We start from the raw sequence: 23,274 nt of genomic DNA on the forward strand, positions 1-23,274 counted from the left end.
CACACACACACACACACACACACACAGGCGGGGGAATACGTGGAAGTGATGGGGGAAGCAGCTCAGTGCCTGTGTATCTTACAGTTCGGCCCCAGAGACCATCGACCTGTTAACACTGTAGATGAGCGTGAAGCTCTCGCAATAATACTCGATGACAGACATCTATAGAAGGTCACGACCTCTGTACATCTGGGCCATGAACGCTCACATCTGTTACTGTGTTGTATAAAACTGTTATTGACTCGACAGTTAAAGGGGATGTATCATAGAAAACAGGATTTTCCTTGCTCTTAAAAGAGATTGATGGACTATGTAGACATACTCCAACATTCACAACGCAAAGCTCCCTCTGCAGCCCACAGGGACTATTTAGTGAAACTAAGCAGCAAAAACAGCTCAATCAGAAATCTATGAGCACATTAACATATGGCCATCTACGCTGATGCATCAACACCTACTCAGTATTCAACTTGGCCGTGTTGCTGAACTTTACCAGTAGGTAATTTATATATAGAAGTCCTAAAGGAACAGTAGCAAAAACAGGCTGTTTATTTGTAATGACAGTGATTTTGTTGATGGAGGTCATAGTAGAGTACTGATGGTTATTGCAGCCGTTCCTATTGCTGGATGATAATGTTATTGGTGGACCACAGATTTAAAAAATCTGATTACGAATAGGATGTAATGGTGGAAAAATTATAATTTTGCAAGGAAGCTTGACTCTAAAAATGAACATTAACTGGAGAAATAGTATTTAATATATAAATATTATTTATAAATATATATTATTCAAAGTATGCATAAAAAAAAATTCAAATTACACGCATATATATTCAGGGTTCTAACTGAAATACAATGTTTACAATTAGTTTACAATGAAGTACTAAAATTACTAAAACTGAAAAATGAGAAAAGCTACACAATTACAGAAACTTAAATTAAAATCAAAGCTAAAAATATAAATATACAATTAATTAAAATATGAATTTATAAAAAGGAATAATTACAATTTTTTTTTTTTTTTTTGACTTTTGTGACTCCATGATCTTTTTAAGGCTTACAATGTTTCTGGGAAACACAGTCATGGACTGAAAGGCACACAACTCTAATTTTGATTAGAAATGTTGTGACTTCTTGACTGGATTAATCAAATGCTTTAGTAGAGACTGTATAAACTCATGCTTACCCAAGACCTCAGCAGTGGCCATGATTTCACATGTATACATGGCAGCCATCAGCCGCTGAGGTTTAGCTTGGAAGGCGAATCTGCAGGCGTCCTTCATAGCAGCGATGAGCTGCCCTGAGAATGGCCCATAACAGTCCACCGAACCCCCGGCAGCCTCCACTCTGCTCCTGCTTCGGTTAGAGCTCGTCTCGTGAACGTCAGAACTCTCACTTTGGTCGTCATTACTTGGCTCTGCAGGTTGGGAATCCTCATTGACTGAGTCTTGCTGAGCTAGAGGTGGTGCAGAAAGCTTCATGTGCCAGGTCTCGACAGAGAAGCAAACCCCCATCAAAGGTTCCTCACACATGGGACCAGAAAGCGCGGCCAGCTGGAAGCCACTCACAATGCTGTTGTCAAAGTCTCTGATCTCGGCCCTTTCGGTTTCCTTCTCTCGTTCCAGACACTGCCACACGGAGGGTCTCCGGTAGCCCTCGATATTGTTGAGGAGAATATTTGGCCCACACCGGCGCGGACCAAATGCCCAGATACGCTCCACGGCTTCCTTCCATTTGTGGCCTTGCAGGTTGCTCTCCAACTTCACCTTGAAATCCTGGATGTTCTCCAAGATTTTCTGGTTGATGTCCAGAGTCTTGTCCTCCCAGGCGAACAGGCTGAACTGCTCCATTGTGCGGATGAGCTCTACATTGTCCTCCAGAAGGCGGGTGACTTCCTCAGGAAGAGGAATAGCCCGCACCCCGACCGTGGCCATCTTGTTAGAGGTGGTGAGCGTGACCAGACCGGTGGAATCCACCTGAATGCCTTCGGGATTCTTCATTTGTTCCTCCTTGACCTGGTGAATCACCGCCACCTTCTGCTGCTTTCCCAGGTCCTCGTTCACCATGTCCATTTTGGGAGGCCGGATCACAGTCTCGCGGAACGGAATGATTGGTTCGGATGCACTGATTTCAATTTTAGCAAACCTAGAGGATAAAATGGCAAATAACAATCATGATAACAAAATAAACACATAAATAAATAAATAAATAAATAAATAAAACATGCACGGTCAAAAGTACTTATGTCATATATAGATATTTTTGCACTGTAAATAAAAAAAACTAAACTAAAATAAAATAAATATTTACTTAATTTTAATTTTCTTAATTTATATAGCAAACAATTTATTTTATTGTTTGCTTACTTATATTATCTGATTAGCATGAATATTATTTAACTGACTAAATTTATATACACACACACACACACACACACACACACACACACACACACATACACACACACACACTATATAAAATATATAAATGTATACAAAATTTTAATTATTTATAATTATAAATTAATTACAGATTATATATAGCATAATAATTACTTAAATAGCAATATACAAATATATGTTATATTTTAATATACTGTGTGTTTGTGTATATATATATATATATATATATAAATAAATACACAAGCAGTATATTAAAAAATATAAATGATATTACATATATATTCAACAATATTTACTTTAGCATAAAGCAGTATATATTTAACATAACATTTATAACAATTATAATATGACTTACATTTAAAAATACATATATCATTATTATTAGTATTATTTTTAAAAAAAGTAGTGTGTTCAATAGTCTTAATATTACATATTAGGCTTTGCTGTATTGACATTGCTATTGAGAAACCCAATATCAATACTGACATTTAGTATTGTGACAACTCTAAAACACTGAATCACTGCACTAGACTACATTAGATTCAACTTTATTGTCTTTGTGCAGAGCACAACTTCAGAGCCCATGAAATTCAGTAACTACCCGGGGGGGGGGTTGTATAAAAAGGCTTACTTTTCAAACTAACTGGGAGGACATGAAAGAAAATTATTGCCGGCACTCAAGACTGGCGTTCAGCCAACGGTAAAAGCCGAGCTCCGATTCTCCAGCAAGTCGTTATGGCACAGTAAAATCTAATTTACAATGAGCCATTCACGCAGAAATTATTCAAATACACATTAATCTCTCTCTGTCTGCGTGAGGAAACAGACATAAACATTCTGCTGGAAGATACAAGCGCATTGATTCCTACGAATATCACACACAGAGTCACAATCCAGGCTTACTCAATATGCGTTATGCTTGCGTATAATGCATGATTGGATACATGATAACGGCCTAAATCTAATGAGGGACCTAAACACTCTGGGTCACTGGTTAATGGACACAGTTGGACACTTGGGTCTCATGGGTCACTAAGCTTTGTAAAGTGGAGCAGACGCTTGACATGATTGCTGTCTTCGTGGAGACATTCAGTAATCCAGTTAGATCCAGACGGCCACAGAACGGTGTGGGAAGCAGATAATCCAGTGGTAAATGTTTACTAGAAACCTCCCGAGAGCCGTGACTGTGCTGTCTGCAGGCGCTGCTGTCTCACTGCTCTCAGCTCCTGGTGAGATACGATTCACACAGTTAGCTTCCTCTCTCCCTGGCTGCTTCTTCAACCTCATTATTTTTTGTTAGTTCCTAACTCAGTGTTTCTCAACCTGTACGGTTTCATGCACCTCCACGGCCCCATCAGTAAGGCTTTTACAACAAAAATGTGTTCCTGTTAAGTCAAATTACACTAGATATCATGTAGCATTATCATTAACATGATTCAAATGGCCATAATTACAACAACAACACACTTATACTAAAACGGGGAAGTCGTGGCCTAATGGTTAGAGAGTCGGACTCATAACCCAAAGGGATTGTAGGTGGGGGGAGTGAATGTACAGCACTCTCTCCCACCTTCAATACCATGACTGAGGTGCCCTTGAGCAAGGCACCGAACCCCCAACTGCTCCCCGGGCGCCGCAGCATAAATGGCTGCCCACTGCTCCGGGTGTGTGTTCACGGTTTGTGTGTGTTCACTGCTGTGTGTGTGCACTTTGGATGGGTAAATGCAGAGCACTAATTCTGAGTATGGGTCACCATACTTGGCCACATGTCACTTCACTTCACTCACTTTTTTAAACGATCAGTAAAGTGGATAAACACTCACCACACAACACTCTCAAACTGTTTATTATTAAACTTGCGATTAATCGCATGATTGTCATGAGTTAACTTGTAATTAATCGCAACTTAATCGCACATTTTTAGCTGTTCTAAATGTACCTTAAATTAATACATTTGTTTGCCTCTCTGTTCCCACATACTGTAATTTGATGCAGCCAAATTCTCAATAAAACCGTTTTCATTGTTATATTTTACTGTTTCTGTTGTCAGACAACCAAATTAATATGAAATAGTGACTGAAACGCGACCCATTAAGACTACATAACGAGCTTTCCCTTCCAATCTGCACAAAAATCCTGATTTATAATCAAGCCGTTGTCTGATGAAATCAAATACACGTAAGATAAAGATAATAGCTGTGCTGTGAATTTGGCTATACTTGCATGTAAAATTAGAGAAGCAACGATCTGGGCTGCGTTTCCCAAAAGCATCGTAAGCTTAAGTACATCATACATCCATTGAAACCAATGGAGCTACGATCAACTTAAGCTTACGATGCTTTTGGGAAACGCATCCCTGGTTTAACTAAAAGCGCTGCTCCTCTCAGCCACTCGCTGAACAGAGCAGACGCAAAACATCGCGCTTGCAGTACCAGCGAGTCTCAGAAACTAAATAAGGTTTGTCCAATGTGTTATGTATTGTTGCTAGGCGCTATTTTGAAGGAAAAAAAAAAGTCTCTGAATCTAGCGACAAAGTCGCTAAATTGGCTGTCAGCATCTTTATTTCTCCAACTACGGGCTGGGCAACGGGTCAAACTGGAAATATGTGCTGCATTAATCGTGCGTTAATAAAATTTGTGCTGTTATGAGTTTGCGTTAACACGTTAATTTTGACATCTCTAATATATATATATATATATATATGTATATAAATAAATATATATGCACAGTGTTGGGGGTAACGCATTACAAGTAATGCAAGTTACGTAATCAGATTACTTTTTTCAAGTAACTAGTAAAGTAATGCATTACTTTTTAATTTATAATAAAATATCTGAGTTACTTTTTCAAATAAGTAACTCCAGTTACTTTTTTTTCCCCATTCATTGACTGACAGCTCTCCTGTCCCCATGTTGAGAGAAATTGGGAGTAAGTGCAGAGGCGCTGTGTGAACATGATGTTACTGTAGTTCTAGACTAAATGTGAACATGCATTTACTCATCTCACTTGCACAAAAACAGATTCAGTATTCCTCAAGATGAATGAAAACAGTGCAATGCAAACCTGCAATAATTAAATGTTTTAAATAACACAAATATATTTTATGCATTTAATCCCATTTTATTAATCAATATCTTTGCTGCTGACCTTCGATGATCCAATTCAGCCATATTAATAAGCAAAAATGGCTTAAAATACACATGACAATTGTTTTTCTTTCTTTTTGTTTCATTGCTGAAGTGTCAAACTTTCTTCTCCTGCATTCTATGCTTCATGCAATCCAGAATTTATATTGATGAGAAAAAGTAACGCAAAAGTAACGTAAAGCATTACTTTCCATAAAAAGTAGCTAATTTATATTAAAAACAAATTAGCAAGCCCAGCCCAGATGAGAAAAAGTAACGCAAAAGTAACGTAACGCATTACTTTCCATAAAAAGTAGCTAAGTAAAGTGTACCTACTCTAGTTTCCATTTAGATGCACATATTCAGTGAATTTTATTGGTCTTAATAAGTGTCATATTAATATCAGAACTGCATAATAAACAAGCTTTTCAATGACACAATCACTAATAATGGGCGAAACAAACTCAAGCGATATGTTTCCTTGGAATACATCAATACTCTACACATCAGAGAGCGTAACGTCTCACTGTCTTCTGCGTTGAGGCAGTTAGGCATTTTCTGCTGAGGATGTGACGTCATCATGCCGTGACTTCATTATGAAGGGCCTGAGGACAGGCGCTGTGTCAGAGGTCTGGACCTGTTTTCATTACCAATATTTTAATAGAGAGTTTTTCCAGTGAGGTGCGTGCTTTTGTTTTTATTTTAAATAATAAAAATATACATTTTATAAAAACATATTTCCTAACTCTTACTGACCTCTCTCTCTCTCTATATATATATATATATAAAAACTCACATCTTTAAATTGTCCTTTAAAGCATCGCTGCAACATTTAATGTGGCACTTTTGAAACAAATTCAGTGTCTAACACGCACGCAAGCACGCACACTGCTATAAACGATGTTCCCTGTTATTATACATAATCTGTAGGTCTCAGTTGTTTGTGTTCACTGTAATAATTTAATCATAAACAAGGCACAGTTGCATGTTAAACTATTTATAAATTTTATGAATAAAAAGGTGACAGAATAATACAATACTTGCATTCAATATTCATATTACATTCAATCAAATTGTTAGACTAGAAACATTGCTAGGACTTATTCAATAGTCTACCCAAATCTAATCTAAACATGACTTTCTCATGACTGTCAAGTTGACTAATTTTTTGAAGAAGAACGAGGAAAAAAGCAGGTGGGATAGACGGAGTAAAGAAAGAATGAAAGACAGCAGGCGAATATTAACAGGAACATATCTCAATCAATGGGGAGTTTAAGCATGTTTACATCTTGTGCATTAGCCGGAGCTTTTCCAAACCATGACAAGATGGACTCCATTACAGTCCAGCCAAATTACACCTGAGGGATCTCTAGCCCCATCAACGGCCGTTAAACGCGCTTGAGCTGAGAAAGCTTTGGAGGAAATGTTAAAAACAAACTGATGAGTTGTTCCTTCACGACGCCTGAAAACAGGACAAAATAACACTGCGAGAGACGCGTTAATTTACAGTCCCGCAGCTCGAGGCAGAGCACCAGATGGGGAGTGTGTGAGAGCTCATTTGTGTCTCCTTACACCATTACGAGGTTTTTTAGTGAAGGAACGCTGGTGTGATTTCACAAGCCAATCACTGTTCTAGCAGAGCCAAGTCAGGATCGTCCAATTTAATCTACATCCACAAAACATGACATATCCCTCGCTGGCTTTCTCACTTCTTTGTGTTAATGTGACACTTTTTCACTCGATTTGTCCTTCGCTATCTCTCGCCAGTCTTAACTCAAACTGATTTTGTAGTACTATCAATGAGACGAAGGACAGTTTCTGGAACAACAAAAATATTACAAACCGTGACACGCAGCCAACACTGTACCGAAGCAGCATGTACAAATCACAACAAAAGTCATTCTGGTGGCTTTCCAAACATCCTGGCCAATTTTATTCTCATATGAAGCATAACAGAAGAGCTTACCAATTACTAGTCACCTAATTTACATTTAAAACGCAGCAACCAGTTGCATAAACAGTGTCAGGAGTTATCAAACTTGCCCAAATTACATAAAGAATAACTTGATTCATTTGCATTTTAGGTGACAATTTGCATTGCGCCTCAAAACAAACGCACTGAATTTCTTTCCGTCTTCGAATGAGGACTGGTAATGTATTCATGAAACAATTTTTTGGCCAGCTGATATCCAAATGAGCGAGGATGCTGCAGTTTTTGTGGGAATGGACCCAGTGGAGTACGATAAAGTCCACTTTCCTCATCTCATTTCTGAACTGTGTATTTAAATCAGGTCTTTACCCTGATAGCTCAAATATGTTGTTGGATGTCCACTTTCTGCATTTTCATCTGGAAGTATTTTCTGCGAAAATGTTCCCTGTTCGAGGTTTATGATCTAGAATGCAATTTCAATTTCCCTCAATGCACATTTGCACTGCAAAAATGACTTCTTAAGTTTTCAATTGGGATTTTTTGGACTTGTTTCATAGATTTTTTGATATTGTAAATTGAAAACAATCCTTCAACACTGCACTAGCTATCAAGACTAATTTTATATGAATGCATCTTTAATACAAGTGTATTTGGTCAAACTTCACTGGCACATGTTTCACTTAAAGTATAAAAAAAGATAAAAACGAGTGGAAAAGTTATGTGTAAGACAAAATACACATAACTTCAAAATACAATCGCATGCATTGTATTGCTTCTCAAATTAATTTAACTTGTTTACAGGATTTTTAGATGTTTTAATTGGAAAACAAAACAGAAACACTGAATAAGAATATGATTTAGTTAGATGATGACAATATTAGATGAGCTGAATTGAATTCATTCAGGATGATCCCCATTAGTGTATTACAGTAATGATAATTTGCATATGTTGTCATGAAAACACTGCCATTAAAACATTACAAATCGGGCTTATATATACACTGTAAAAAAAAGATTTTTCAAGGTTGCAAATAAAACGATTATTTAAGTACCTTTTACAAGAAAATGCTATTTTAGTCTTTTTAATTTGTCTTTCAAAAATGACTAATATAATATAACAATATAATATAATCATTATTATATATTATCTTTTTTATTTTTAAGTAAAATACGACTTGTAAAAATAAAACGTATTTCTTCATGAGACTGGCCTAATTTGAACTATTAGACAACCTATACTAGAAATAACCAAATACAATTCCACAAAATTGCAAACAATCAATTGACGAATTGATTATCATTACATGTCTTAAGACCCACAGTCTGACCTGTATCGAAATATCGAAGAAAAAGTCCACTAATGATATGCGAGGGCAGATGTGATGGATTAAGCAGCTAACGCTCCAACTCCAACCAATATTTAGCATTTGGTGCTGTTAATTTATGCAGATATGCTGTTTATACAAGGTAAAACTCAAGGGCAAGCTAAATGCACCCTGGTGTCTTATTAAAATGGGAGAAAACATCTTTTAATTATGAGGGTATATGTCAAATCCAACATCAACACACCAGCTCTAGGCTATTCAGTTTAACATATGACATTAATGCTTGATTCGCAATGAATTAAAAATATAAAACCTCCTATTGTAAAGTATTGCAATTTAACACTGTAATACAGTGTATATAAAGTGCTGATTATCCAATCAGAATAAAGCATAAAAGCAATGTTTTTCTCAAAAGCATCTGAACTGCCACATTCACAATGTCACAGCAGCCAAAAAAACCTCCAAACAATCCAAGCTAAAAAAACGGCAACTTGTCTGAGTCATGAATAATTTGCCGAGCCAGTTTGTGTTGAGAAGAAGCTCTAGAGGTGCGAATCAGTCTAAGCTCTGCTATAGTACAGGAGGCACAACGCTCAGAGACCGACATCAATAGATACTGATCCACCACCACCACCACAGTGAGACACACATAGAGAGAGAGAGAATGATGGATGACTGGAGCGATACAGTGAGAGAAAGAGAAAAAGTACGAGATGATGGAGAATGGGGAAAGGAAAGGAGTAGAAATCTTTATTCCAACACAACACAGAGATCTGAATGTTTTGACATTCATTCATATCACATACTAAAGCATGCAAATCAAACATGAAATAAAAGTGGACCCTATTTAATTTTTCAAGTTGTGTTGTAAATGTTTCATCAGTGCATGTTAGTCTAAAGAAAAGATTAGATCAAAATCTAATGATATTCTCTGCTTATGAAATGACCTTTTTATTTCCAAAGCCATATGGGTGTAGTAAAATATTATTAACCAATAATATAATAGCCTTTTTTCACAATCTGATCAAACCCCTAAGCGTACCCTGCACTAATATCCAGAAATATGCCACATTATGGAGGTCGAATGTGTTGTCAGTGCTTTATGTTGTTTAGCACAAAAAAACAATCATATACAGCTCACACATGAATAAAACACAGCAGAACCCAGTCCAGGGTGGGCATCTACATGGCAGGTGTCATATTCTGTCTTCTGTTCTAATATGCAGTTTAATTTACCTGCAGTAAAGTTAAATCTAAATTATCAATCTAATTATAAAATTGTGTTTCTACTCCAATTCGTTGTTAAAATGTAATGATTTACACAGTGGCTGGCATAACTTGTTTTCATGACAAATTTATTTAAATATACATTAAATAATTAAGACATTACTAACAGGTTAAGTAAAATTATATAGGCTAATACAGTGCATATACTTAGCAAAATGCTCTTTTCTAGAGTTAATTTCTCTAGTAAAAAAAACAAGCTGTGGACACTGATTGAGGTAAATGTAAAGGTAATGTTCACAAGCTGTTTTATTGACGTCTTTCTGTGGTTGGAACACTGTTTGAGCGTTTACATGAGACATGAGACATTCATTCATGTTTATTTTGTGTTATAACTAGTAGTAAAGAGGAAGGGATGATCGTGTTCATTTATATATGTGTGTGTGTGTGGCTCCTCACCTCTCTCTCAAGTCATCCAGGCAGCGTTGTAGATGCACTTCTCCTGCAGTGACCAGGACATGCTCTCCTGTCTCCTGAATCAACACTTCGGCACATGGGTCGGCCTGGTTCAGTAACCTCATCCCACGCACCAGCTTCGGCATCTCACCTGCACATACACACACACACACATTTGTGTGAACATTTGAGTCTAGATTGTGTTTTGTGAAGCTGTCAATGGGATGCAGCTTTGTTAAGAAGCTGATGAAGGATGGAGCAGCGTAAACTACATCTACCCGACTACAAACATGTGTCAGTGCACAAAACACTAAGTCATTTCACAAACAGGGAGTGTTTAAAAAAATAAAGTAGCAAAAAATGTCCCGTTTAAGGTTCAAAGAGTCATAACGGGTCATAAAAACTAAATTATGACTGCTTTGGGTGCAAAGACCTAACCTCAGGGGAGGAAAAAGATTTAAAAAAATTATATAACCCTTTAAAACAACATCACATTCTCTCCTTATATAAAAGTGCTGTCTGACATCAAAGTAAGTTTCTGTTCATAATGTAGTGACAGCAGTAACACTATGACTATCAGAGCGCTTCTAATAAAGAGCGTGTTCACCAGCAATGGCCTCTCCTGACCTAAAGGCAAGCTGAAGTTACGGTTATGAAACTAAACCCTGAAACAGCGCTCTGGGACAGTGAACGCCCTCACAATGAGCTCTTGTGTTTGTGTGTGATCGTGCAATCCAGATCAGACAGTTCTTTGGTGTGCTAAACTGGGAAACATTTAACTTCCTCATTACAGCTGTGCTCTTGACTAATGCGTCCCACATGAGCGAATGTGATGTTTTGAGAAGCACGGGGTTTCCGTGCCATCTCTGACACTGCTAATGAGAATCACAACACCACCGCTGAGTGAACCTGGAGACGTCATCATTAAAACACCTTTTTTGAGGGATAACTGCACCTTAGAGAGCCATGAGACATGACGATTTAATCTGTATGCTCATGCATCTTTTTATGGTTAGTCACTGCTCTGTATCTGTGTGATTTGTGAGCTGTGAACTGCCTACATAGGCAATATATTAAGGCATCACAGGTATGCTAAATAATGCAAAACCTGCTCCAAAAGACAGACAGCATAATAATATTGCCTTCTAAGATACCTCATTTTGGGAAGATTGTAAGGTAGTATTGCATGTATCTCTCATGGAGAAGTCAATGCCATAATGTACTGAAACGCATTTTACGGAGGACGAGGACTGTTTCCTGTGAGAGTAGCCTACAATGCCGGTGTTCCGGTGAATTCAGTTCCCCTGTTTCCCCTTCGGCGCGCATGCTGACCCTATACAGTCTATGATGCTGACAAATAATGCTGACTCACAGCCTGTAAGTACGTTTTTATATTTAAAGGATTTGCCACTGATGATTCAAACGTGAGTTTTGAGCGGTGTAGAGTAGCACTAGTTGTTTGTCATTTCTCAGATCACAAATGGAGACATGGTTTTATGTTTACGCGGCGCGATGCAACAACGCGTAAAAAGACAGTATAAGTCATTATAATCCGTAGTTATGTCCCCACCGGATGCAACAAATGCCTCGTTTATAATGTTTTTTTTAATGTTTTTGTCTCGTTGCTCCATCACAGTATGATAAGTGGCGTAACATTTCCGCCACACGCTTGAGGTATTCGGCCAATCACAATGCACTGGATAGCTGGCCAATCAGAGCACACCTCGCTTTTCAGACGGATGAGCTTTGTAAAAATATACGGTTTCAGAAAGGCGCGGCATAGAGGAGAAACAATAATGTACAGTATGTGGAAAATAATGTGTTTTTTTAACCTTAAACCACAAACATTTCATTAGACCAAATAAACAAAATAATGTTCTTTTTTAGCAACATCATATGACCCCTTTAAGTGAGGAAAAAAAACAACAACAAGATGGTGAAAAAATGTGATAGAAAAATAAAAAAATAACAAAATAAAATAAAATAATCAATCAAATAACAAAAACTCAAATAGAACATGGCACTTGCAACAAAAAGATCATGGGTCTATTGGAATGCATACAACTGAAAATAAATCACTCAATAAATAAATGCAATGCACTTTTTACATTGTTACAAAAAATATATATTTCAAATAAATGCCATTCTTTCTATTCATCAAAAAAAAAATTGCATCATGGTTTTCCCAAAAATATTACGCACTACTCAGCATAACGGTTTTAAACATTGATTTGAAAAAAGTTTTTAAAAAAAGCAAATCAGCATATTAGAATAATTTCTGAAGGATCACGTGACACTGACACTTTGTATCACAGGAATAAATTATAGGGATGCACGATATTGGATTTTTGAGATATTTTTCAACTCATTTGGGCCGATACAGATATATTTCCTTTTGTTTGGAAACAACACCAAGTCTCTCCTGTGCAGAAATTATAAGCAAAATATTTTTAATTTTGGTTAGTTTTTAACAAGAACTTATTTGTTAGAATTAAATAAACAATAATGAAGGTTTTTTGACAGTACATTGAAGCTTTGAAAATAACTATAAATAAACCATATATCAATCGCTACTTTTTTTTTAACCCTAACATTTTATTTAAAGATTTTACATTTGTAGATGGTCTAAAGCAAAAGAGTTGTAAACATTCTAAAAATATTTTAGAGCTTATGATTTGTTTAAAAAATAAAACATATTACACATAAATTAATAAATCAGTATATATAAAATTATTTAATTTAGAAGTATCATGTTTATCTTTTTTTTCATGTAAGCTATAGCTTCTGACCTTTAAATCAAAACACACTCCTTACAGAACTGGCATTAGGACCCGGGGTAGGCTGCCGCTGCTGCCACTGCACGTGCTATTACTGTTTACTCTAAAATTAATAAATCAGTATATATAAAATTATTTAATTTAGAAGTATCATGTTTATCTTTTTTTTCATGTAAGCTATAGCTTCTGACCTTTAAATCAAAACACACTCCTTACAGAACTGGCATTAGGACCCGGGGTAGGCTGCCGCTGCTGCCACTGCACGTGCTATTACTGTTTACTCTATCGCACACTGTCATTCTGTACATGCTTTCACAGATTAAATGCAGCGATCCAAAACAGTCGCTGACAAAACATCATTCAGACAAAACTTTGCTTCAAGAATGAGCCACACTGCTGACGTGATCTAATCGCTAGCACACCCTGAGCACATGTGAGTTAACGCATTCCTCTTATCGGCAAGACATATCGGCATAATTTTTCATATCGGGCTGATGCCGATATTTACATTTAAAGCCATTATCGGCGGATTCTGATATCAGTCCGATAATATCGCGCATAAATCACATTTTAAATATACAATCAAATAAAAACAGTTACGTTATAATAAAATAAAATGAATAAATAAAAAATGCAGACCCCAAAGGGAATGGTAGTCTGTGTGCGTAGATAAATATAGTACCAATAATACCAAAAAGCATAGATACACATAGTTCAAATTAATTGTAAAAGTTTATCCAATATTAATACGTGCTCTGTATTGTTAGGCTTATCAGCTCACAAGATTTTATAACAGAATCAACACAGATACTTGGAAAAAGATACTAAGCTTACTAAATATACACCCTAAAAGTTTCTACATTCAGAAGCATGACTAGCTCCAGAGCAGAGAAAAAATTACAGTTTTTTTTACTACCGAGTCATCGTGATGATTCAATGCACTCTTCTACGCTTTTTGCTTATCAGTTATGTTTTCTTTATTTATCCAACCGTCCCAAAATGCTTTACCTGTTGCACTGCTTTGCGAAATGCTACTCAAGATGTGTTTAATGCGTTCTGTGCTTGACTGGTTTTGCTCATAAACACGTACTTGGATGTTTGGGCTCGACTGCTACTCTGACGATGGGCGTAGCTTCAAAGTTGAGTGGCGTGAAGGGCGGGCAGGCCGGAGATGTTGAGATGGTGGCCGACTTGAGAATGAATTCCTCCATTCCACCAATACCTGCAGAGATACAACAAACAGCATTAAACAAAGCTGCATTCAAAAGACCAGTCAAGCGCTAGGATTTTAAACCTCAGCGCTCCAATAATGTTCCATAATTTTTTTTTTTACATTAAACATTATTATTTACACAACGGCTGTGTGAGTAAGAGTGTAAGCATGTGTTGTTGCTGGAAAAAGAAAAACACACTTTGGAGAACTCTGACATTCACATTAATAACAGACATGATTGCAGGGCTGTGATGGAAATGGAGGACCCAAAATTAATCTGGCCCAGGGAAGCATCCTCCAAAAAATTGTGCTTAGTTGTGAAAGGAATATAGAGTTTGTGTGACCGAATGGAATTGAAGCGTAGTTCAGGCAGACCACTAATCTCTACCATATCAGCTGACGCTCAGCTGATCAATTACTCCACCTACTCTAATCAAGAACCGTATTTAAGACATTCAAATGCATGCTCTTCAGTCGGTCGCACAGACATTTGCACCCACCTCCACCCCTTCACCTCCTAGCAGCTCCATAAACTGCTGTGGGTTCTTCTTAGAACTATTATGACTGAATTCATGTCACTCTCTTTATTTTGCAATTGTTGTATTTTCTGCATATGTGCGTAGCTAAGAAATATCTGGTTATTGCCAGGCTGGGGGATTCACACCTAAGGATGGATCTTAAACTTTTATAAGATGGATAGGTCCGGTCCTTGATTCTGATTGGCTGAGCCACGTTCAAAGCTGTTGTAAATTACTCTACAAACACACACCTTTTTTTACTTTGTGTGTTGCTCGGCAAACACTTTGTTGCAACCACAACTGTTTCTGAGGAACTACATTGTTTGGTGAAAGAATACTGTTTTTATTATCATTACACTTTATTTGCTCTGTATTATTTTGTGAAACCTTACTACATATATGGAATAACCGTTTTATAAATGCAATAAGCCCTGTGAAGCCGTGGTTTACAGTGAATTTATAACAGCTAAGGGGGTTTTAGGCACTCCGCTTAAATTCACTGTAAACCACGGCTTCACAGGGCTTATTGCTTTAATGTATGGCAGCTGAACCCCTTAAAGCCTAAGCTTTCGCCAAATTCAAGAATTGCCAATAAATAAATATTATTATTTTCAAAAGTGGTCCTGACTGAAATAAACATTTATTTGCTAGAAAATAAACCGAACAAGTAGTCCAGTGGTTCTTGTTTTTTCAAACTCATCTTTTAATAAACCAAACAAAATGCCAACATTTTAAAACTTATTATCAGTATTGTTAAACACAAATTTAACATGCTGCTTGTAAAGATATTCATTGTGATATTGAGATTTATTAAAGAATAAGTAATTTCAATTGAATAAAAAAATATGAATATATTAGAAAGTGTAACACATCAGTAATTAAATGTATTAAACATTTTGGTAACACTTTACAACATGCTTTTTAAAAAAAAAAATAATAATGATAATAATACAAATGAAACTAAAACAAAATAAATAAATAAATAAAAAGCTACCAGCAAAGTAAATCAATTTGGAGAGATGATGATTGGTGAAATACAGAAAACTAGAGACCGATAATGGATTATGAATATACCGTAGATAGACTTCTCACAATTATCTTACTGAGAGTTTCTTCATTCCTGAAGTAATTCCCTCAATTCTTTCTTTTGCACTGCACATGCAAAAGTTCACAGCAAGACCCTCTATTTAACACACTTCTTACATTTTCTACACAAAAAAAATAAAAGTTTCAGGACTGACTGGTGGGCAGAAATCAGAGGAGATGCATTCATATAAAAACTGACTGAGAGGGACAACTGAATGAAGTGCTTTAGAGGCTCAGCAGGACGACCATTTCACTCGGCCCTCAAATCCCATTCAGACAAATTACATCAGGTCCAAGAGTGTTTCCATCAGGAGCCTCAACCCGAGAGGTTAGTTTGTTCAGCCAATGAAGCAGCCATGAGTCAAGAGCTTCTGTCACAGGCCGGGCTTTTTAAGGCCAATTCCAGCCAGACTCACAATCGTGTTCATGAGCAAACACCTGGAGGCTGTAAAGTCAGTAATAAAAATGGCTTAACGGTAATCACAGCGCAGGCCTGCGGAGGCTGAGAGGCGTATGAAGTCTTAAGTCTGACGGTTCGGGCGTTGCTGGCTCGTCGGGTCGATCTCTCCCGCAGGATCAGTATCCATGCATTCAGAGCATGACATCATGGATCGACTAGCAAACGTTTATTATAGCAGCACCGCCGTGCCGACATACCAGATATAGAAAAATAAACCATGTATACGGGGTCAAATGTGCATAAGCATTAAATCTGCTAAATAAATTTTAAACGGAAGGGTTGTTAATGCAAAGTGTGATGCAGAGTGGATGAATTGCTCATCGGAGGGATCGTACGTGTCCTGCTTTGACATTCTTTCTATAAGTGTTTGCATATGTCTGGAATAGGGCACACGTTTTTCAGGGCAGGATGTTGCACAGATGCCTCAAGGCATGATAAAATTAGACTGTCTCTTTAGTTTAGAACACACAGACTAGTTTAGAATGCAGTATACAATCAGATCCTGGAAAAATCGTAATGCTTGATTCTGATTGGTCAATCGTGGCATTCTAAGGTTAACTATTTGTGTATAATGAGAATGGTATGATATTGTGAATTGATGTCTTTCAACAACTTTTTTGAACATCTGCCATTGGTTGGAACAAACAGAAGGCCCACCCCCAAATGTAAACCATTGGTTAAACCACTGTTGCCATGTAGGTTTTTGTTGTGATGCTCAAACAGTCACACTTTTAATCAGAATTGTCCTTCAGAATGCTGATTGACAGTTGTCTATCCACATTAAGCTAAAATACATGAAAATATTGGATCATCATACTACCATATGTTTCTCTATCCCATTCCAATGCGTATAGAGAAATATAAATGATTCCTGGAATGGTTCTCTAAAAACAATGTGGCACCACATTGTTAAAACTGTTTGTCTGTGCATCACGACCAAAACGGCACTGGTCAAACCAATGCTGTAAGTTTGGACGCAGGAATACTTGTTTGAAAACAGTCATTGACTGAATGGAATATCATATATTCTTATTATTCCTGCCATATAAAGATGTAACAAATCAGTGGTGTTATTATTAACTAATAAACTATTAAAGTGGTTTTCACTAATTGAAATAAAGCTAAAATAAAACAAAATAGAAATATTAAATGAAAAACTTTATAATTAAAAAATAAATAAAGTTAAAAAGAAACATAAATTAAACATTTTTTAAAAATGTTGCTTTGGGAACTATAACTGAAATAAAATAAGTTCAAGCTGAAGTAATACAATTAATACAATATAATCAAATAAATTGAAGCTAAATAGATAAATAATTTTGAAAAAAAAAAGTCAAAAGCACTAGAAAATTAAAATGTAAACTGAAAATATAAATATAAAAGCCAATTCAAAATATGAATGAATACTATAATAGTATTTAGGGTAACACTTTACAATAAGGTTCATTAGTTAACTACTTCAGCTAACATGAACTAAGAATGAACAATACTTCTACAGCATTTATTAATCTTAGTTGATGTTAATTTCAACATTTACTAATGCATTATTAAAATCAAAAGTTGTGCTTGTTAACATTAGTTAATGCACTGTAAATTAACTTGAACTAACGGTGAACAACTGTATTTTTTCATTTACTACACTCTTAAAAATAAACGTGCTTCAAAAGGTTCTTCACAGCGATGCCATAGAAGAACCATTTTGGTTCCACAACGAACCATTTAGTCAAAGGTTCTTTAAAGAACCATCTCTTTTTTACCTTTTTGTAATCTGAAGAACCTTCTTTCACCACAAAGAACCTTTTGTGAAACAGAAAGGTTCTTCAGATGTTGAAGGTTCTTTATGGAACCATTTAGACAAAAAGGTTCTTCTATGGCATCATGAAGCACCTTTATTTTTAAGAGTGTAACATGAACAAAGATGAATAAATACTGTAGCAAATGTATTGTTCATGTTAGGGTGTACTCACACTAGGCGTTTAAAGTTGTGCTTGTTAACATTAGTTAATGCACTGTAAATTAACTTGAACTAACTGTGAACAACTGTATTTTTTCATTTACTACACTCTTAAAAATAAAGGTGCTTCAAAAGGTTCTTCAAGCGATGCCATAGAAGAACCATTTTGGTTCCACAACGAACCATTTAGTCAAAGGTTCTTTAAAGAACCATCTCTTTTTTACCTTTTTGTAATCTGAAGAACCTTCTTTCACCACAAAGAACCTTTTGTGAAACAGAAAGGTTCTTCAGATGTTGAAGGTTCTTTATGGAACCATTTAGACAAAAAGGTTCTTCTATGGCATCATGAAGCACCTTTATTTTTAAGAGTGTAACATGAACAAAGATGAATAAATACTGTAGCAAATGTATTGTTCATGTTAGGGTGTACTCACACTAGGCGTTTTGAATCGTGCCCGAGCGCGTTTGACCCCCAAAGCCCGGTTCGTTTGATTAGTGTGAGCACTCCATGCCGCGTTCAGGCGTGGTTCGTTTAGTCGGCCCTGGCCCGGTTGGAAGAGGTGGGCCAGGGCACGGTTCGGTTGGGCTCGGGCTCGGTACGCATGCAGTGTGAGCGCTAAGCGCGCCGGAGCACGGAACAGATACTATTTTGTGTGCGCTACTGTCATCATTACGACCGCAAACATGTTCTATTACTACTACTACACTACACTTTTTAATTAATTTAATTCAATCAATTATATTTAGGTTTATAATGGCTCTGGTTCTTACCTTATTGATGAACAGGAAATGTAGTTTGCGAGTACAGCTGCAAATTATTTCATTAACGTCAGCTGCCTCCGTAATAATTTTCTGATACATATAAGTGAAAATCAATGCACGTCATAAATGATAAATTAATTATTATTAATTATTCGGCAGAATATTAGTGAAAGTGGTTTTCTCCGTTATTTCATACATGACGTAAGCGTGCTCTGGCCCGTAAAGTTTAGTGCAAGTGTGAGTGCAGGCCAGCGGGGGAGTGGGGAGGGGGGATAATCGCGCCCGGGCTCGGTTCAAGGCAACCGTGCCTAGTGCGAGTACACCCTTAGTTAATACATTAACTAATGGAACCTTATCGTAAAGTGTTACCCTATAAGTATTTAAACGATACAAAAAATCAATACAGCCATTATTTTTGCAATTTCATGGTGACGAATGGTGCAGAAAGTAGACACACCACCTTTAAATCAAACATTCAGAAATGAAACAACTACTTGGATTTTAGTTAAAACAACACTTCCTAAGATCTAGACACATGTCAGTGGATTTCTCTGGATAATGACAGCAGGACGAGAGAAGGGTGAATGATTTGAGAAGGGGTTATTCTCCCTCTCCTCTAGCAACAGTCTTTTAACCTGCGAGTCACTCGTTCATCACTGAAAGTCAAGCCACATGCAGTGGTCAGTCTAGACACAAGAGCTCTTTGTGTGTGACTCTTTAATACGTCCAGACGGGCCCGAGGCACACTGCCATATTTATCCACAGCGCTGATGATTTCCTGCTCGTGTTGACCCCTCTCACTCCCTCCTCTCGAAGCACTGATTCAGGGCCATCTCATCCCCGACTAACTCACCATACAGCCGATAGCACACCGGATCTCAGATCAGTGGCTCGGGACACATTCAGTCTCCCTAAAAACAAGCAAATCCTTCGCTCATCGGCATCAGATGGTGTTTTAATGATTGCTACATAAATCCATCCTGCTCTAAACTTTTCACCTCACACATGCTTCTGATTTCCACACCACAGAGCTGCAGATCTTCAGGGTGAAAACGGAGAAAATGAGCACAGGGTAATTATTGAAAACCTAAACGTATATTTTCTGAAGGAAATACCTGTGTACTTCATACTAGTCTATCCATCTGTATACCTGACCAGCTCACTTGATTCTGCATACTGACAATGTTATAGTCTTATAGTATAAACCCAAAGTATTCTCCGGTATTGTTTGGTGCAAATTTCGCCATCAGCGTACTGTACATGCAAAGCCTGGTTTTTATACCTGTGCGAAGTCTGTACACTCAGTCTGAGGCAGGTGGCAACACTGGCCCAGACCGTTGTTTTACAAGCGAAAAAGAAACTGAAAAAACAGAACAACAACAAACTACTGGAGACTGCAATAACAATAGATGGACACATTGACACGCACTAGTGTGAGGAGGTTAAGAGATACACAAAACCTACCCAAAGTTTAAAAGAGTACAAAGACATTTTTTATTGTTCATAACTTCTGGAGAGAAAGAGCACAGACACTGGATAGAATCAGTTAAAGTATCAGATCATTATTAAAACCTAATAAATATCTAGTTTTTCATATACAGGTGCATCTCAATAAATTAGAATGTCGTGGAAAAGTTCATTTATTTCAGTAATTCAACTCAAATTGTGAAACTCGTGTATTAAATCAATTCAATGCACACAGACTGAAGAAGTTTAAGTCTTTGGTTCTTTCAACTGTGATGATTTTGGCTCACATTTAACAAAAACCCACCAATTTGTGTAATATTTATTTTATAAAATAAAGTACAATTGTTGATTTTTTTGTGGGAAATTAATAATTTAGATTAATCGATTAATCTTGGTGTCCAGAATGTTACACTTTATATTAAGTGGACAGTTCCTGAGGAGTTACCATGTAAGTACACTGGTATTACAGTGGTGCACCAACTTGAGATCCAACTCCTCCCACTTTACATATCCCTAAACCTACCCATTTCCACCCCTGGATCAAATGGTTCCAATTACTCTTATACATATTGTTGTTACAAAATGTAGTTATATAATTCCTGTTACACGAGTACTTAGTGAAGTGAAAAAAGTGTTGTTACCAATGTCCTGTTACACATTTGTACTTACACAAACCATTCAGTGGGTTGTTACATATGTGTAGTTACATAAATATTACAGCTGTAGATACTATGTACCAATGTGTACTTAAACTGTGGTTACATACTATGTAAACATCTAGCTACTATGCAAGTACACAGGTATCACGGCCACTTAATATAAAGTGGGACCAAATGTTTTAATGTAATGAAGCTGAAACTATTCTCTGATACATCTACATCCTCTTTTGTTAGTCAAGGGCTTTTTTCTGCATTCTAAAAATACACATTTTCAACGCACAATATTCAAATATTAATCTTAAATGTATTAAAGTATAAAGTTAATCAAGTCCAGAACACAGCACAATGTGTGAGTTAAGTGCTTGAGCTGAACTAATTGAAGAAAATTGTGGAGAAAAACAGGGAGCTGGAGAACAGATGAATTTCAATCCAGTGCTTGACTTGCAAGAGGTTAACTTCTATTTGAAGGGAAAAATCCAAAATGCCGCATTTCTGAAACGGCCGTCCTCTGATAAGAGCTGATCCCAGAGCAAAAGACACGGCTCACTCTGCTCTTTCTAACTGTAAAACAGAGACGCTCTTTCAACATGAAACATGAGCAGGTAATTACTCAAAGGTGACTGTGTCTCAGAGGCATTCCTCAACAAAAGCACAGCAAAAGAGCCAAATTAACCTGGGAAGAGCTACATACAGTAGGAGAACAGACCCGCTGCAGGAATCTGGGCCACACATGGAAGAAATCGTCGATCTTGGAAAAATGGAAGCTAAATTTGAGCTGAAGGGTTTTGGAAATTAAGAACAATTACATCCTGGCAGAAGCGATGGATGAAATTGAGAGGAGGTTGCTGCAAAAAACTTCAGACTGATGTTTTGGAAGTCTGGAATGGAATATCTTAGTTTTTTTATTTATCATCATTATTTAACAGGGTAGATAAAAAAAAGAATTAACTAAATAATGAAAGATAAATAATTCGATAGAATGATAGATAAAAAGACAGACCAATAAATATATATAGCTAGATAGAATGATAGAACGACAGAAAGAACGATAGAACGACAGAGACAGACAGACAGATAAAATAAATAGATAAAATTAGAGGTTGCTGCAAAAAACTTCAGACTGATGTTTTGGAAGTCTGGAATGGAATATCTTAGTTTTTTTATTTATCATCATTATTTAACAGGGTAGATAAAAAAAAATAATTAACTAAATAATGAAAGATAAATAATTCGATAGAATGATAGATAAAAAGACAGACCAATAAATATATATAGCTAGATAGAATGATAGAACGACAGAAAGAACGATAGAACGACAGAAAGAATGATGGAACGACAGAAAGAATGATGGAACGACAGAAAGAACGATAGAACGACAGAGACAGACAGACAGATAAAATAAATAGATAAAATTATAGATAGATAGATAGAACGATAGATAGATAGAACGATACGCTAGATAGAACGATACAATGACAGACAGACAGACAGACAGACAGACAGATAGATAGAATGATAGACAGACAGACAGACAGACAGATAGATAGAACAAATGAACGAACAAACGATAGAATGAACGAACTAACTAACCAACGAACGAACGAACAAATGACAGACAGACAGACAGACAGATAGATAGAACAAATTAACTAATGAACGAACGATAGATAGACAGAGAGACAGAACAAATGAACAAACAAACAATAGAATGAATGAACGAACAAACGACAGACAGACAGCTAGATAGATAGAACGATAGAATGAACAAACTAACTAACGTACAAACAAACGATAGACGGACGGACGGACAGACAGACAGACAGACAGATAGAAAATGAACAAACGACAGACAGACAGAGAGACAGACAGACAGACAGACAGACAGACAGACAGACAGACAGACAGACAGACAGAGA

At 36.7% G+C, this 23,274-nt stretch overlaps 1 protein-coding gene across 2 annotated transcripts in view; it reads right to left on the reverse strand.

Annotated features, from left to right (window-relative positions):
* efl1 (elongation factor like GTPase 1) overlaps positions 1–23,274 on the reverse strand; it is a 122,348-nt gene that overhangs the window by 11,806 nt on the left and 87,268 nt on the right. For both annotated transcript variants that reach the window (XM_016280409.1, XM_016280408.1), the window contains exons 16-18: positions 14,330–14,461; positions 10,466–10,613; positions 1,187–2,145 (exon numbers count right to left, since the gene is read on the reverse strand). In XM_016280409.1, the coding sequence (XP_016135895.1) occupies positions 1,187–2,145; positions 10,466–10,613; positions 14,330–14,461 (1,239 nt within the window). The remainder of the gene's footprint in view (positions 1–1,186; positions 2,146–10,465; positions 10,614–14,329; positions 14,462–23,274) is intronic.

The sequence above is a fragment of the Sinocyclocheilus grahami genome, unplaced genomic scaffold (genome assembly GCF_001515645.1).
Source record: "Sinocyclocheilus grahami isolate Dianchi unplaced genomic scaffold, SAMN03320097.WGS_v1.1 scaffold140.1, whole genome shotgun sequence".
Taxonomy (NCBI): Eukaryota; Metazoa; Chordata; class Actinopteri; order Cypriniformes; family Cyprinidae; genus Sinocyclocheilus; species Sinocyclocheilus grahami.